At 41.7% G+C, this 14,314-nt stretch overlaps 2 protein-coding genes across 2 annotated transcripts; both read left to right on the forward strand.

Annotated features, from left to right (window-relative positions):
- The first annotated feature begins 1,178 nt into the window (after positions 1-1,178).
- Positions 1,179-2,428, forward strand: LOC137279134 (ankyrin repeat domain-containing protein 50-like). Its single transcript, XM_067811611.1, has 2 exons — positions 1,179-1,212; positions 1,623-2,428. Exons 1-2 carry the CDS (start codon positions 1,179-1,181, stop codon positions 2,426-2,428), a joined length of 840 nt encoding a protein of 279 aa, XP_067667712.1.
- Positions 2,429-10,783: 8,355 nt separating this feature from the next.
- On the forward strand, positions 10,784-12,033 carry LOC137279135 (ankyrin repeat domain-containing protein 50-like). Its single transcript, XM_067811612.1, has 2 exons — positions 10,784-10,817; positions 11,228-12,033. The coding sequence occupies exons 1-2, from the start codon at positions 10,784-10,786 to the stop codon at positions 12,031-12,033; spliced, it is 840 nt and encodes a 279-aa protein (XP_067667713.1).
- Positions 12,034-14,314: the final 2,281 nt, after the last annotated feature.

Below are 14,314 nucleotides of genomic sequence, written 5' to 3' on the forward strand. Positions count from 1 at the left end.
CCACGACTTGCACGCAAAGAACGGCAAAAAGTTCAGAGTAAATAAACGTTTTCTAGTCATTTTACATCTTGCAGAGATTAAAAATTTAAAGGAAACCTTTAAAATATCAGGTTAATTTGGATTATTTCTATGTACATTCAAGGAATTTCAAAACGGACACTGTTTAAAAAGTGCAATTTATCCTTTGAAATATACAGCTTAAAAAGTTTTAAATAGCACATATTTTGGTGCAGTGTGTGCTTGTGACCCATATTCATAGCTTGTCTCCCTGAATGACTCCACATTATTGGTTAAGAAAACATGTCTTTTCACAATAACGGATAAATCGTAGTTCTATACACATAATGTGTATTGTAAGTAACATTCAGAAATAAATTATGGCTTTCAAAGGAGAATTTCTTCATGTCTCTGCACTTTATATTAATCTGCAAATATTAATAAGCTTTTCTGCAATTGAAACTTTGGTCACTTTTGATGTCAAATGCTCAGTTTATACTTTTTGAACTCTTCGCTTATTGGACAGCGGGTTGAGTGTATTTCACCTCAAGCAATGTTTGACAGTTTTCTTTCCTCTAGCCATAGATATCGTTGACGAATGCTTCTTTGTATTGGTAGTTTGTTTTCTAAATTTCAGACGCTGGAAAGCAGGGAGGCTGTGAAACGATTGACTGGACGAAGGAGAAGAAGCACACAGTTCTTCCTCTCTTGGGGAAAGAGCTAACATTTCTCAAACTAGGAAACCAAGTGATATGGGCTGATCTACACTGATGTGTTTAAGAAAAATATTCTATACTCACTGCTAATTATTCCCTTGCTTTTGTTTCATTTACTAATTTGAATATTCCGAATATTATTTGTTTACAAACAGATTGTTGAATATAATAAACTTTTAATGAAATTGTGTTTTATTCCATTATTTGTTATCCTGAAGCCTTTTACCATTATGCAATTGTATGAAATACGTGATTTGCTTCATGTGAGACATGAAACAACCTTTTTTCCGGAGAACCAGGTAAAGGGTCGGCACAAGCAAGTTTCAGTTCATGGAAACTAGATTGGAAACTAGATTGGAAACTAGTTTGGAAACTAGTTTGGAAACTAGGTTGAAAACTACAACACTGAAACCTACAGTAAACTCATACATGGAAACCAGATTGAAACCTACAATAAACTCGAACATGGAAACCAACTGGATCCCGCTTGGAGGAGTGGGTAATGAAACGAACTGGAAACCATCATGAAATGTGCAGTATCAGTTGCATGGAAACCACAATGAAACTGTAGGATACTCCCTGGAAACCAACTGGAAATGTTGGTTTCCATGACGTTTCTTCTCGGTTTCAGTGTTCCGGAAACCAGCTTATTTTTTTTAGTGAAGAAATAATAGTATAAATATAGGTTACCTAAGCATAACACTGTATATACAGTAATGGCTTGTAATCAAGGACAAGGAACGCGAATGAAATGTTGTATTAATGTTGGTTTATCAGATCTAGGTGATATTAGAGGGTTTGATGATGCAGGAATAGATGGTAAAACATACGCTTTTAAGCTTATGAACAACATTTATAACATCCACATACGAAAGATGACAACGATCTACCGGTAAAATTGTGTTACAGTGACCTCTTTCTGTGACCTTCATGGCGCCTCAAAAACTGGAGACCTGGGAAAGGTGAAGGACATCTTATCTGAGGGACGGGCGGACATTGACTGTAAAGAGTGGAAAAGTAGAACACCGGTGTTGTTGGCAGCTGGTCAAGGACATACAGACATAGTTCACCTACTCGTGAGTAATGGAGCTAGTGTGTCAGTTGTAGATGACTTCGGTTTCAACCTCCTTCACTCTGTCTGCCAGGGAGGAGATGTGGCGCTGGTGAAATATGTCCTTTCACTTCATAAACATGACATCAATGGAAAGGTATTATGTGGGGGAACACCACTTATGCTGGCTGCAGAGAATGGACACAGGAACGTGGTGGAGTTACTTGTGGGTCAAGGGGCCAATGTGTCGCTCCATGATAACAAAGGTAACAATGTCCTCCATTTTGCCTGTCGTGGTGGAGATGTGGAGGTGGTGAAGTATATCTTATCAGAGAACATGGTGAACATCGACAGTAGAGGCTGGAAGAGAATGACACCTGTGATGATGGCAGCAAGAACAGGCCATAGAGATGTGGTGGAGTCTCTTGTGAGAAAAGGGGCTAATGTGTTACTCCGGGGTGCAAGTAAAAACACTATCCTTCATTTTGCCTGTCGTGGTGGAGATGTGGAGGTGGTGAAGTACGTCCTTGCACAGAACATGGTGGACATCAACAGTAGAGGCTGGAAGAGAATGACACCCGTGATGATGGCAGCAACAAAAGGGTATAAAGATGTGGTGGAGTTGCTTGTAAGGAAAGGAGCCAATGTGACTCTCCAGGGTTGAAAATGTAAAAATATCCTTCACTTTGCCTGTGAAGGGGGAAGTGTGGAGGTGGTGAAGTATTTACTCTCACAGAACATCAACATCAACAGTAGAATGAGGAATGGAAGGACACCATTGGTGATTGCAGAAATATCAGGACACAAGGATGTGGTGGAGTTACTTGTGAGTAGAGGGGCTGACAGGTCATTTTAGTACAACAAATAGTAACAAAACCTTGAGTGTCAGCTGAGAGAAGGGGAGGTTGTGAAGAATCTCACTGGATGTTCATTGTAAATGTTTTGGACTGTGGTGTGTGTATTTGTACAAAATGAATATAATCCAATAAATGCAGCCTGTAAAATATGATCGAAACATATTTGCTATTAAACATACTATCGAGCAGAAATAAACGAGACTTTTCACAGTGCTGTCTATGTTGTATTTTATAGTAAAATTTCATAAAATTTGTCACAGATGTGTCTGATGCCCTGTCCTTAAAAGGAAATATATCTTGGTAGTCGGTCAGTCCTCCGTTTCTCTGTATGCACTGCTGAATTCGGTGCGGCATGGAATCTATTAAATTATATAGGTAAGTTTGGAGTAGGTCCATCCATGTTTGGTCAGTAACATGACGCCACTCGCGGATGCTTTTGGGTTCCAACTTCTCAACTTTGTCCTTTATGATCTGCCACACATTTTCAACTGGATTTAAGTCTGGTGACGCAGCGGAAAATTAATAAGGTCATGTGATTGGCTTCCAGCCATGTCAAGGTATGAACTGATTTGTGGATCGTTGCATTGTCTTGCTGAAGTTGGAATCTGATTCCTCTTTGACCTATGTGGGAATCTAGTACGCCTTGCTGTAAAATATCATAATATTTGCGAGAATCAAATCTGCTCTCCATCTTCAGCAGAGGCGTCACAACGAGTTTACTGATGCCACCCCACACCATGACACTTAAAAAGACTTCAGTACCATTTTCAAACACTTTCCTCCCTGAGACCAGCTCTTCCTCATTATTCTGTAAAACTGAAATTTACTCTCGTCTGTGAAAATCACAAAGGCCTATATCAGGGGGCAAGAGACGTAGGGTGCCGTCACTTAACGGCCGCCTGGGCCCTGACCATGCACGGCCCATTCCTATGTTGCACATCGACGTAAAGCTGGTTTCCAGGCCTATCTGGCGGTGTCATCAGAAATGACCTGTCGTCGACAGGTTCGACGTCGGGACGATGTAACTCGATTTTTGGCAGCTTTTCACGCTGCGGGTACTTGTCATGTTTCGTACATCGACCCCAGGGTTTTGATTTGACTCTGGATCGGAAGCCCTGTGTCTTGGCTTTCACGTCATGTGCGACACATGCGGGTGCAGTCATGTTTTCCCACCCTTAAAGCCACCCAAAGCTAAGCCCCGTGCGCGTAACGGGGGCCAAAACAGCTCAGATTTGATATCACCAGGGTTTGATCTATGCATCCTGCGTTCACTAATTGTCCCATCCCGGGAGAAAGAGACATACTGCACACATATCATACATGAAAATTCGGCCACGTGCATGAAGCACCTGGGGTTATCACGGGGTCGACATGGGGTGCCTGGTTGGGCGTCAACGCCCATTTTCCCAACACCATCCAAACCTCTGTCTATCGTAAACCCACTCACACTGACCAATACCTCCACTTTGACTCAAACCACTCACTCCGAACTAAAACGGGCATCATCTCTACCCTCACCCGCCGTGCCCTAAACCTATCCTCTGTCTCCCCTCAACCCGAACTAAACCATCTCAAGCATGTCTTCACTCAACTAAACAACTACCCTCCCCAACTTGTTAACCGTGTCATTAACTCCACTGTCAACCCACCTCCCAAACCCACTACTACCAAGCCTGATCCCGCTCCCATACGCATCTCACTACCATACACCGGCAAAACATCACACCACATCAGTCGCCTACTCAAGCAACAAGCAGGCATTGACACCTACTTTACAACAGGAACACCCCTCAAAACAATCATTAAGGCCAACGGTAGGAAACACAGTACACAACAACAACACCCTAAAGGCGTCATCTACAACATCAGCTGCAGCTGCGGCAGCAACTACATTGGGGAAACATCCAGACCACTCAACATACGCATCAAAGAACACAAAACCTCCACAAACAAAGGTGACACAAAATCAGCCATTTCGGAACACATCACCAAATTTCCTGACCACAACATCAACTGGGACACTGTCACAACACTTGCTAGCAACAAACATGACTTCAAACAACGCAAACTTGCTGAAGCAGTACAAATCCGCAGACACAACCCAACAATCAACAGGGATCAAGGCGTCTTTGTCTCTCCGGCATTCAACTGCATCATTAACACTAATTAATCAACCCACTCTGGCCCCCAGTCTCAATTTGTCCACTCAACTCACCCTGGCTTCCACCAATTAATCCACTCATCTCACTCTGGCTTCTGTCAACTCACCCGCTGGCTTCAGTCCTTTATCAGCTTACCTCAACACTTCTCTAATGTATTGTTACCTCAAATAGTTATTGTTAATCCTGTTATTGTTGTATTGTCATCACATGCTCATCTCTGCTGTATATATATTGTACTCCCCCTGCCATTCCCCACACGCTTGAAAACGGTATAAGAATCTATACCGAAACGTCGCTACCCTGCAATAAAGAAGTTGATCATCCATAAAAAAGTCTTGTCATCTTTATCTCAGCAACTTCTAGAATGCCTCTCAAACAGTTCAAACAGCCCATTTTCCCATCTGTTATAGACCTGTAATTTTACCAAGACAAAAGCCTTACTCGGAGAGCATCTTTTAAACGTCACTCGAACGTTGAATATTCACATCCTATTGACAGGTTTCACATCGACGTGAAGCTGGTCCCCAGGGCTATCTGGTGGTAACATCAGAAGTGACAAATCTTTACCGGGTTCGACGCCGGGGCGCTTTTAAGCCCGATTTATCCCGATTTATGGCAGTTTTTTCACGCTGTAGGTACTTGTCATGTTTCGTACATCGACCCCAGGGTTTTGTCTTCGACATGGGTCGGAAGCCCTGTGTCTTGACTTTCGCGTCATGTGCGACACGTGTGGCTGCCGTTATGTTTTCCCACCCTTAAAGCCACCCAAAGCCAAAGCCTTTGCGTGCGGCGGGATGCAAAACAGCTTATTTGATATCACGCGAGTGAGTGAGTGAGTGAGTGAGTGAGTGAGTGAGTGAGTGAGTGAGTGAGTGAGTGAGTGAGTGAGTGAGTGAGTGAGTGAGTGAGTGAGTGAGTGAGTGAGTGAGTGAGTGAGTGAGTGAGTGAGTGAGTGAGTGAGTGAGTGAGTGAGTGAGTGAGTGAGTGAGTGAGTGAGTGAGTGAGTGAGTGAGTGAGTGAGTGAGTGAGTGAGTGAGTGAGTGAGTGAGTGAGTGAGTGAGTGAGTGAGTGAGTGAGTGAGTGAGTGAGTGAGTGAGTGAGTGAGTCGCCCTGGAGCCTGGCCGTTTCCACCGAAGGTAGTCCAGAAGATCCGGCAGGTCTTCGACCAGGTCCCGAGGATCAGTAGAGGCCACCCAGATTGTATCACCTATTGCAGCACGGCTCCCTTGGGAGCTGCATTCGCCGCCTTACACGCGCATCCTGCACGTCATTGGATAGCGGGACCCTTGCGCGTCACGTAGAATTTTTCCGTTTCTTTTTTGGCAAATTTATAGCCCAGCAATTAAGGTTTCCGTGATTTGTTTGCCATCCTGGCATCCAGTTGGTATCCATTCAATGAAACTGGGTTACCTAGTTTTCCAAATAGAATCCATAATGGATACTCTAAGCTCCGGAGATGGAAACTGACACGAAGCTATGGTCATGTGTATACTGTTGGTTTCCATTCCTGACTTAGGACACTTAGCTTTCACGAGGTGTTATAATTCAATCTGAATGTGCCTGGGGAAGGAATAGCAGATTCATATCATTGCTTAGATGAACAAGACAACAAAAGTAAATTGTTGATGCATCATTCGGTGGACATCACAATATCAAATGTGGCTTCAAACTGATGATACAAACTGATGAACAAACGATACGCTTTGTTCTTTCACATTGTTGTTGAGTGAGTGAGTGAGGTTAGTTTTACGCCGCACTCAGTAATATTCCAGCTATATGGCGGCGGTCTGTAAATAATCGAGTCTGGACCAGACAATCCAGTGATCAACAACATGAGCATCGATCTGCGCAATTGGGAACCGATGACATGTGTAACCAAGTCAGCGAGTCTGACCACCCGATCCCGTTAGTCGCCTCTTATGACAATCTGAGTCGCCTTTTATGGCAAGCATGGGTTGTTGAAGGCCTTTTCTACCCCGGGACCTTCACGGGTCCATTGTTGTTTATTCATCATGTAATGAAGCATCATTTTCCAACTACCATGCACACAAACTTCACAATAACCGTACTAAACATGCAAATGGTGAAGTAAAGGACGAATGGCTATAAATAGCCTTTGTCCAGCTATGTGTGTGAGGCACACTTAGTCTGGCTTCTCTAGATTGGGATGAATGAGGCAAGTCCATGTTTCGGTTGTCTACTTTGTCAAATTGAGGATCAGACGCTTTCTTTATCTGAAAAGAAATAATAAAACAGTCATATCTGTATACAAGAATAAAAGGTGAGTTGACTCTGCATAGGTACATTGCTCAAACTTTTATTATATATTGATTATGACTTATTGGATCGTTGAGTTGTGTACGGGCTTGTATTCCTTTCAGTAAATATATTACATCTTTGATAGGCATTCTAGAAGTTGAGTAGCCCTCATCTCTGTTGACTGAACCAGCGATCAACAGAGATGAGGGCTACCAAACCGGTCCCGCATATCATCACTTGATAAAATAATTCTGTACTTCAATCCACTTTGTTACAACAACACTCTACTGGCTTCCAGTCTCCTATACACTACTCCTTATTAACTTCTGGCTTCCATCAGCTTTTGTACATCGGCCCCATTAATTGTATAAACAACTCATCGTCTTCCCATCCTTGTAACAACAATTCATCTATATATTCCTCCACAATGTATTACCCTGTACCATTTGCTTGACAACGACATTAGTATCTATGGCGAAACGTCGCACTCACTGAATAAAAGAAGTTGTATATCCATATCCATTAGTCCTCATTCTTCACTAAATATATCGTATAAAAATAACGAAGTCAAGCCACTTCGGCAATAGTTCAGATATATATTAATAATTTAAAGGTAAATGATGCAATATATAAAAAAGCAGGCTATAGACTGCCAACTCCTGGGAATCTGAAAGAATATAAGCATTTAGGAAGATTAGTATAAGTCAATAAACAATTGTCAGTTCGGTACTTACATGATGATATTTCTCAATATCCAGAATATACGTGAATTATATAATAAACTGAGACAGTGCGTAAAGTTTAGCATTAAAAGCATTTATAGTTGGCATGCTTTGACACTGAGTTCAAATACTTGACAATTAATCAGTGTCAGGTCATTAGTGTGTCGTGTGGGTTCGTGTGTCGGCTTCATTGGGGCAGTCCCCACTTAACAGGCTCCTATTATCAAAAATAGCTTGCTGTGAAAACAATGGATTTTAACTGAGTCAGGTGTTGACAGACGAAACCGAAAGTAATGAACCGGTAATCCATGGGCACGCGAACTCGTGACATTTTATAAAAGCAACAGTTATATGCACTGAAGTGGTCGTTTTCAGTCTTTGTCTTAAAATCACATCCAAATTGGGTCAGAGAAGGATTTCATGCCTGCCAATCGAAAAAGGATGAGGTATTTGTTGTTACCCACAATGCCCCTACGCACAGTTGCCGCCATTTTGTAACTTGATCCCAAGTTGTTTTGAGACGACTACTAGTATTTTGAAAGCAGTTCTCAATCGGTATGTCCAGTAACGACGACAAGGAACTCAACACAATGCAGTATTCCTATGCTTGCCCGTGTTTTATGATTCAAGAGACTGACAATGAGATTTGCAATAGAAGCTTTGGAGATTCGGATACGTGAAAAATTGAGAACAGCAGCAGTCGTCGATCGCAGCGGGAGAAAAGGAACATTCCACGATCTGGTCAGGTACGGTGTTATTTTCTTGAAATAAGCAATGGCACATGTTATTCGTAATGTTTAACGTAAATAAGTAACTACTACAATACATATGAAATTTTAGACTTGATGGACCTCGGTAAACAAATCCGTGTCGAATTCATAGCAAGAGAGACGGCTTCCTTCACTCAGCACTCGGTTAATTCAAGAACTCAATATTACTGTGATTTGGATCAGGTCACACACGATTAAAATGGTTAATTGTGTTAATGAAGGAAAAATTATCTTTGAAAGAAAAAAATGAATCACAAATATGTCTAGTATATTATTGCTAATGTGCTTGTCACGACTCAAAATAACTTCAAACATATTTATAAATACGAATATTTATTGCACCACTGAAAACAATGTAGTTGGGGATAGTGAGTCATTTTACATTTATAGGTTAGGGATTCTCTTACCAGGTTTGGTGTAATGTTTTCAAACTAATATTGAATATTTTTATATTACTGACTTATGAGGTAATTTAGGTTTGCCATCTGATGTAAGTAGTATTATGCTTATCATATCAAGATTGAACGAACTCTGAATGAAGAAATGTGGATTGTGTTAGGCCCACAGAAAAGGAGTTTTTGATATAAAGAATATATGGGTATACAATGATAGATTGCCAACCCAAAATAGTATATGAATTTGTTGACCTGGATTCCTTTCCTCTAGCATATTCTACACTTTGCAAATTGATATTTATTCTATTATTTGACACTTTATTGTTATCAAGAGTGCAATATGACAAGTTCCTGACTTTTTTATCGATGCATTTCTACGTTTTCAGCATAAAGGAGGGCAGTGTTGGAAAAACTGAAGAAGGCAGCCAGGACCAACACATTTTCACATACAAAAGTCTGAGTCGTCCAGTACATAATATAAATGCAACATAACCAAATAATGTAAATCCTGGGAATCAGTAAAAGTACATGACACAGTCACTATTCTTGTAACCTCCAACTGGAAACATGTTTCACTTGCAGTTATGCATCATGCACATGTCTCCCTTCAGAAGTTTTTTGATGGGTTTGGATGAACATGATGGATCACTTAAGAAGGTGTGGGGAACGCAGAGGCCCACGACTTGCACGCAAAGAACGGCAAAAAGTTCAGAGTAAATAAACGTTTTCTAGTCATTTTACATCTTGCAGAGATTAAAAATTTAAAGGAAACCTTTAAAATATCAGGTTAATTTGGATTATTTCTATGTACATTCAAGGAATTTCAAAACGGACACTGTTTAAAAAGTGCAATTTATCCTTTGAAATATACAGCTTAAAAAGTTTTAAATAGCACATATTTTGGTGCAGTGTGTGCTTGTGACCCATATTCATAGCTTGTCTCCCTGAATGACTCCACATTATTGGTTAAGAAAACATGTCTTTTCACAATAACGGATAAATCGTAGTTCTATACACATAATGTGTATTGTAAGTAACATTCAGAAATAAATTATGGCTTTCAAAGGAGAATTTCTTCATGTCTCTGCACTTTATATTAATCTGCAAATATTAATAAGCTTTTCTGCAATTGAAACTTTGGTCACTTTTGATGTCAAATGCTCAGTTTATACTTTTTGAACTCTTCGCTTATTGGACAGCGGGTTGAGTGTATTTCACCTCAAGCAATGTTTGACAGTTTTCTTTCCTCTAGCCATAGATATCGTTGACGAATGCTTCTTTGTATTGGTAGTTTGTTTTCTAAATTTCAGACGCTGGAAAGCAGGGAGGCTGTGAAACGATTGACTGGACGAAGGAGAAGAAGCACACAGTTCTTCCTCTCTTGGGGAAAGAGCTAACATTTCTCAAACTAGGAAACCAAGTGATATGGGCTGATCTACACTGATGTGTTTAAGAAAAATATTCTATACTCACTGCTAATTATTCCCTTGCTTTTGTTTCATTTACTAATTTGAATATTCCGAATATTATTTGTTTACAAACAGATTGTTGAATATAATAAACTTTTAATGAAATTGTGTTTTATTCCATTATTTGTTATCCTGAAGCCTTTTACCATTATGCAATTGTATGAAATACGTGATTTGCTTCATGTGAGACATGAAACAACCTTTTTTCCGGAGAACCAGGTAAAGGGTCGGCACAAGCAAGTTTCAGTTCATGGAAACTAGATTGGAAACTAGATTGGAAACTAGTTTGGAAACTAGTTTGGAAACTAGGTTGAAAACTACAACACTGAAACCTACAGTAAACTCATACATGGAAACCAGATTGAAACCTACAATAAACTCGAACATGGAAACCAACTGGATCCCGCTTGGAGGAGTGGGTAATGAAACGAACTGGAAACCATCATGAAATGTGCAGTATCAGTTGCATGGAAACCACAATGAAACTGTAGGATACTCCCTGGAAACCAACTGGAAATGTTGGTTTCCATGACGTTTCTTCTCGGTTTCAGTGTTCCGGAAACCAGCTTATTTTTTTTAGTGAAGAAATAATAGTATAAATATAGGTTACCTAAGCATAACACTGTATATACAGTAATGGCTTGTAATCAAGGACAAGGAACGCGAATGAAATGTTGTATTAATGTTGGTTTATCAGATCTAGGTGATATTAGAGGGTTTGATGATGCAGGAATAGATGGTAAAACATACGCTTTTAAGCTTATGAACAACATTTATAACATCCACATACGAAAGATGACAACGATCTACCGGTAAAATTGTGTTACAGTGACCTCTTTCTGTGACCTTCATGGCGCCTCAAAAACTGGAGACCTGGGAAAGGTGAAGGACATCTTATCTGAGGGACGGGCGGACATTGACTGTAAAGAGTGGAAAAGTAGAACACCGGTGTTGTTGGCAGCTGGTCAAGGACATACAGACATAGTTCACCTACTCGTGAGTAATGGAGCTAGTGTGTCAGTTGTAGATGACTTCGGTTTCAACCTCCTTCACTCTGTCTGCCAGGGAGGAGATGTGGCGCTGGTGAAATATGTCCTTTCACTTCATAAACATGACATCAATGGAAAGGTATTATGTGGGGGAACACCACTTATGCTGGCTGCAGAGAATGGACACAGGAACGTGGTGGAGTTACTTGTGGGTCAAGGGGCCAATGTGTCGCTCCATGATAACAAAGGTAACAATGTCCTCCATTTTGCCTGTCGTGGTGGAGATGTGGAGGTGGTGAAGTATATCTTATCAGAGAACATGGTGAACATCGACAGTAGAGGCTGGAAGAGAATGACACCTGTGATGATGGCAGCAAGAACAGGCCATAGAGATGTGGTGGAGTCTCTTGTGAGAAAAGGGGCTAATGTGTTACTCCGGGGTGCAAGTAAAAACACTATCCTTCATTTTGCCTGTCGTGGTGGAGATGTGGAGGTGGTGAAGTACGTCCTTGCACAGAACATGGTGGACATCAACAGTAGAGGCTGGAAGAGAATGACACCCGTGATGATGGCAGCAACAAAAGGGTATAAAGATGTGGTGGAGTTGCTTGTAAGGAAAGGAGCCAATGTGACTCTCCAGGGTTGAAAATGTAAAAATATCCTTCACTTTGCCTGTGAAGGGGGAAGTGTGGAGGTGGTGAAGTATTTACTCTCACAGAACATCAACATCAACAGTAGAATGAGGAATGGAAGGACACCATTGGTGATTGCAGAAATATCAGGACACAAGGATGTGGTGGAGTTACTTGTGAGTAGAGGGGCTGACAGGTCATTTTAGTACAACAAATAGTAACAAAACCTTGAGTGTCAGCTGAGAGAAGGGGAGGTTGTGAAGAATCTCACTGGATGTTCATTGTAAATGTTTTGGACTGTGGTGTGTGTATTTGTACAAAATGAATATAATCCAATAAATGCAGCCTGTAAAATATGATCGAAACATATTTGCTATTAAACATACTATCGAGCAGAAATAAACGAGACTTTTCACAGTGCTGTCTATGTTGTATTTTATAGTAAAATTTCATAAAATTTGTCACAGATGTGTCTGATGCCCTGTCCTTAAAAGGAAATATATCTTGGTAGTCGGTCAGTCCTCCGTTTCTCTGTATGCACTGCTGAATTCGGTGCGGCATGGAATCTATTAAATTATATAGGTAAGTTTGGAGTAGGTCCATCCATGTTTGGTCAGTAACATGACGCCACTCGCGGATGCTTTTGGGTTCCAACTTCTCAACTTTGTCCTTTATGATCTGCCACACATTTTCAACTGGATTTAAGTCTGGTGACGCAGCGGAAAATTAATAAGGTCATGTGATTGGCTTCCAGCCATGTCAAGGTATGAACTGATTTGTGGATCGTTGCATTGTCTTGCTGAAGTTGGAATCTGATTCCTCTTTGACCTATGTGGGAATCTAGTACGCCTTGCTGTAAAATATCATAATATTTGCGAGAATCAAATCTGCTCTCCATCTTCAGCAGAGGCGTCACAACGAGTTTACTGATGCCACCCCACACCATGACACTTAAAAAGACTTCAGTACCATTTTCAAACACTTTCCTCCCTGAGACCAGCTCTTCCTCATTATTCTGTAAAACTGAAATTTACTCTCGTCTGTGAAAATCACAAAGGCCTATATCAGGGGGCAAGAGACGTAGGGTGCCGTCACTTAACGGCCGCCTGGGCCCTGACCATGCACGGCCCATTCCTATGTTGCACATCGACGTAAAGCTGGTTTCCAGGCCTATCTGGCGGTGTCATCAGAAATGACCTGTCGTCGACAGGTTCGACGTCGGGACGATGTAACTCGATTTTTGGCAGCTTTTCACGCTGCGGGTACTTGTCATGTTTCGTACATCGACCCCAGGGTTTTGATTTGACTCTGGATCGGAAGCCCTGTGTCTTGGCTTTCACGTCATGTGCGACACATGCGGGTGCAGTCATGTTTTCCCACCCTTAAAGCCACCCAAAGCTAAGCCCCGTGCGCGTAACGGGGGCCAAAACAGCTCAGATTTGATATCACCAGGGTTTGATCTATGCATCCTGCGTTCACTAATTGTCCCATCCCGGGAGAAAGAGACATACTGCACACATATCATACATGAAAATTCGGCCACGTGCATGAAGCACCTGGGGTTATCACGGGGTCGACATGGGGTGCCTGGTTGGGCGTCAACGCCCATTTTCCCAACACCATCCAAACCTCTGTCTATCGTAAACCCACTCACACTGACCAATACCTCCACTTTGACTCAAACCACTCACTCCGAACTAAAACGGGCATCATCTCTACCCTCACCCGCCGTGCCCTAAACCTATCCTCTGTCTCCCCTCAACCCGAACTAAACCATCTCAAGCATGTCTTCACTCAACTAAACAACTACCCTCCCCAACTTGTTAACCGTGTCATTAACTCCACTGTCAACCCACCTCCCAAACCCACTACTACCAAGCCTGATCCCGCTCCCATACGCATCTCACTACCATACACCGGCAAAACATCACACCACATCAGTCGCCTACTCAAGCAACAAGCAGGCATTGACACCTACTTTACAACAGGAACACCCCTCAAAACAATCATTAAGGCCAACGGTAGGAAACACAGTACACAACAACAACACCCTAAAGGCGTCATCTACAACATCAGCTGCAGCTGCGGCAGCAACTACATTGGGGAAACATCCAGACCACTCAACATACGCATCAAAGAACACAAAACCTCCACAAACAAAGGTGACACAAAATCAGCCATTTCGGAACACATCACCAAATTTCCTGACCACAACATCAACTGGGACACTGTCACAACACTTGCTAGCAACAAACATGACTTCAAACAACGCAAACTTGCTGAAGCAGTACAAAT

The sequence above is a fragment of the Haliotis asinina genome, chromosome 3 (assembly GCF_037392515.1).
Source record: "Haliotis asinina isolate JCU_RB_2024 chromosome 3, JCU_Hal_asi_v2, whole genome shotgun sequence".
Taxonomy (NCBI): Eukaryota; Metazoa; Mollusca; class Gastropoda; order Lepetellida; family Haliotidae; genus Haliotis; species Haliotis asinina.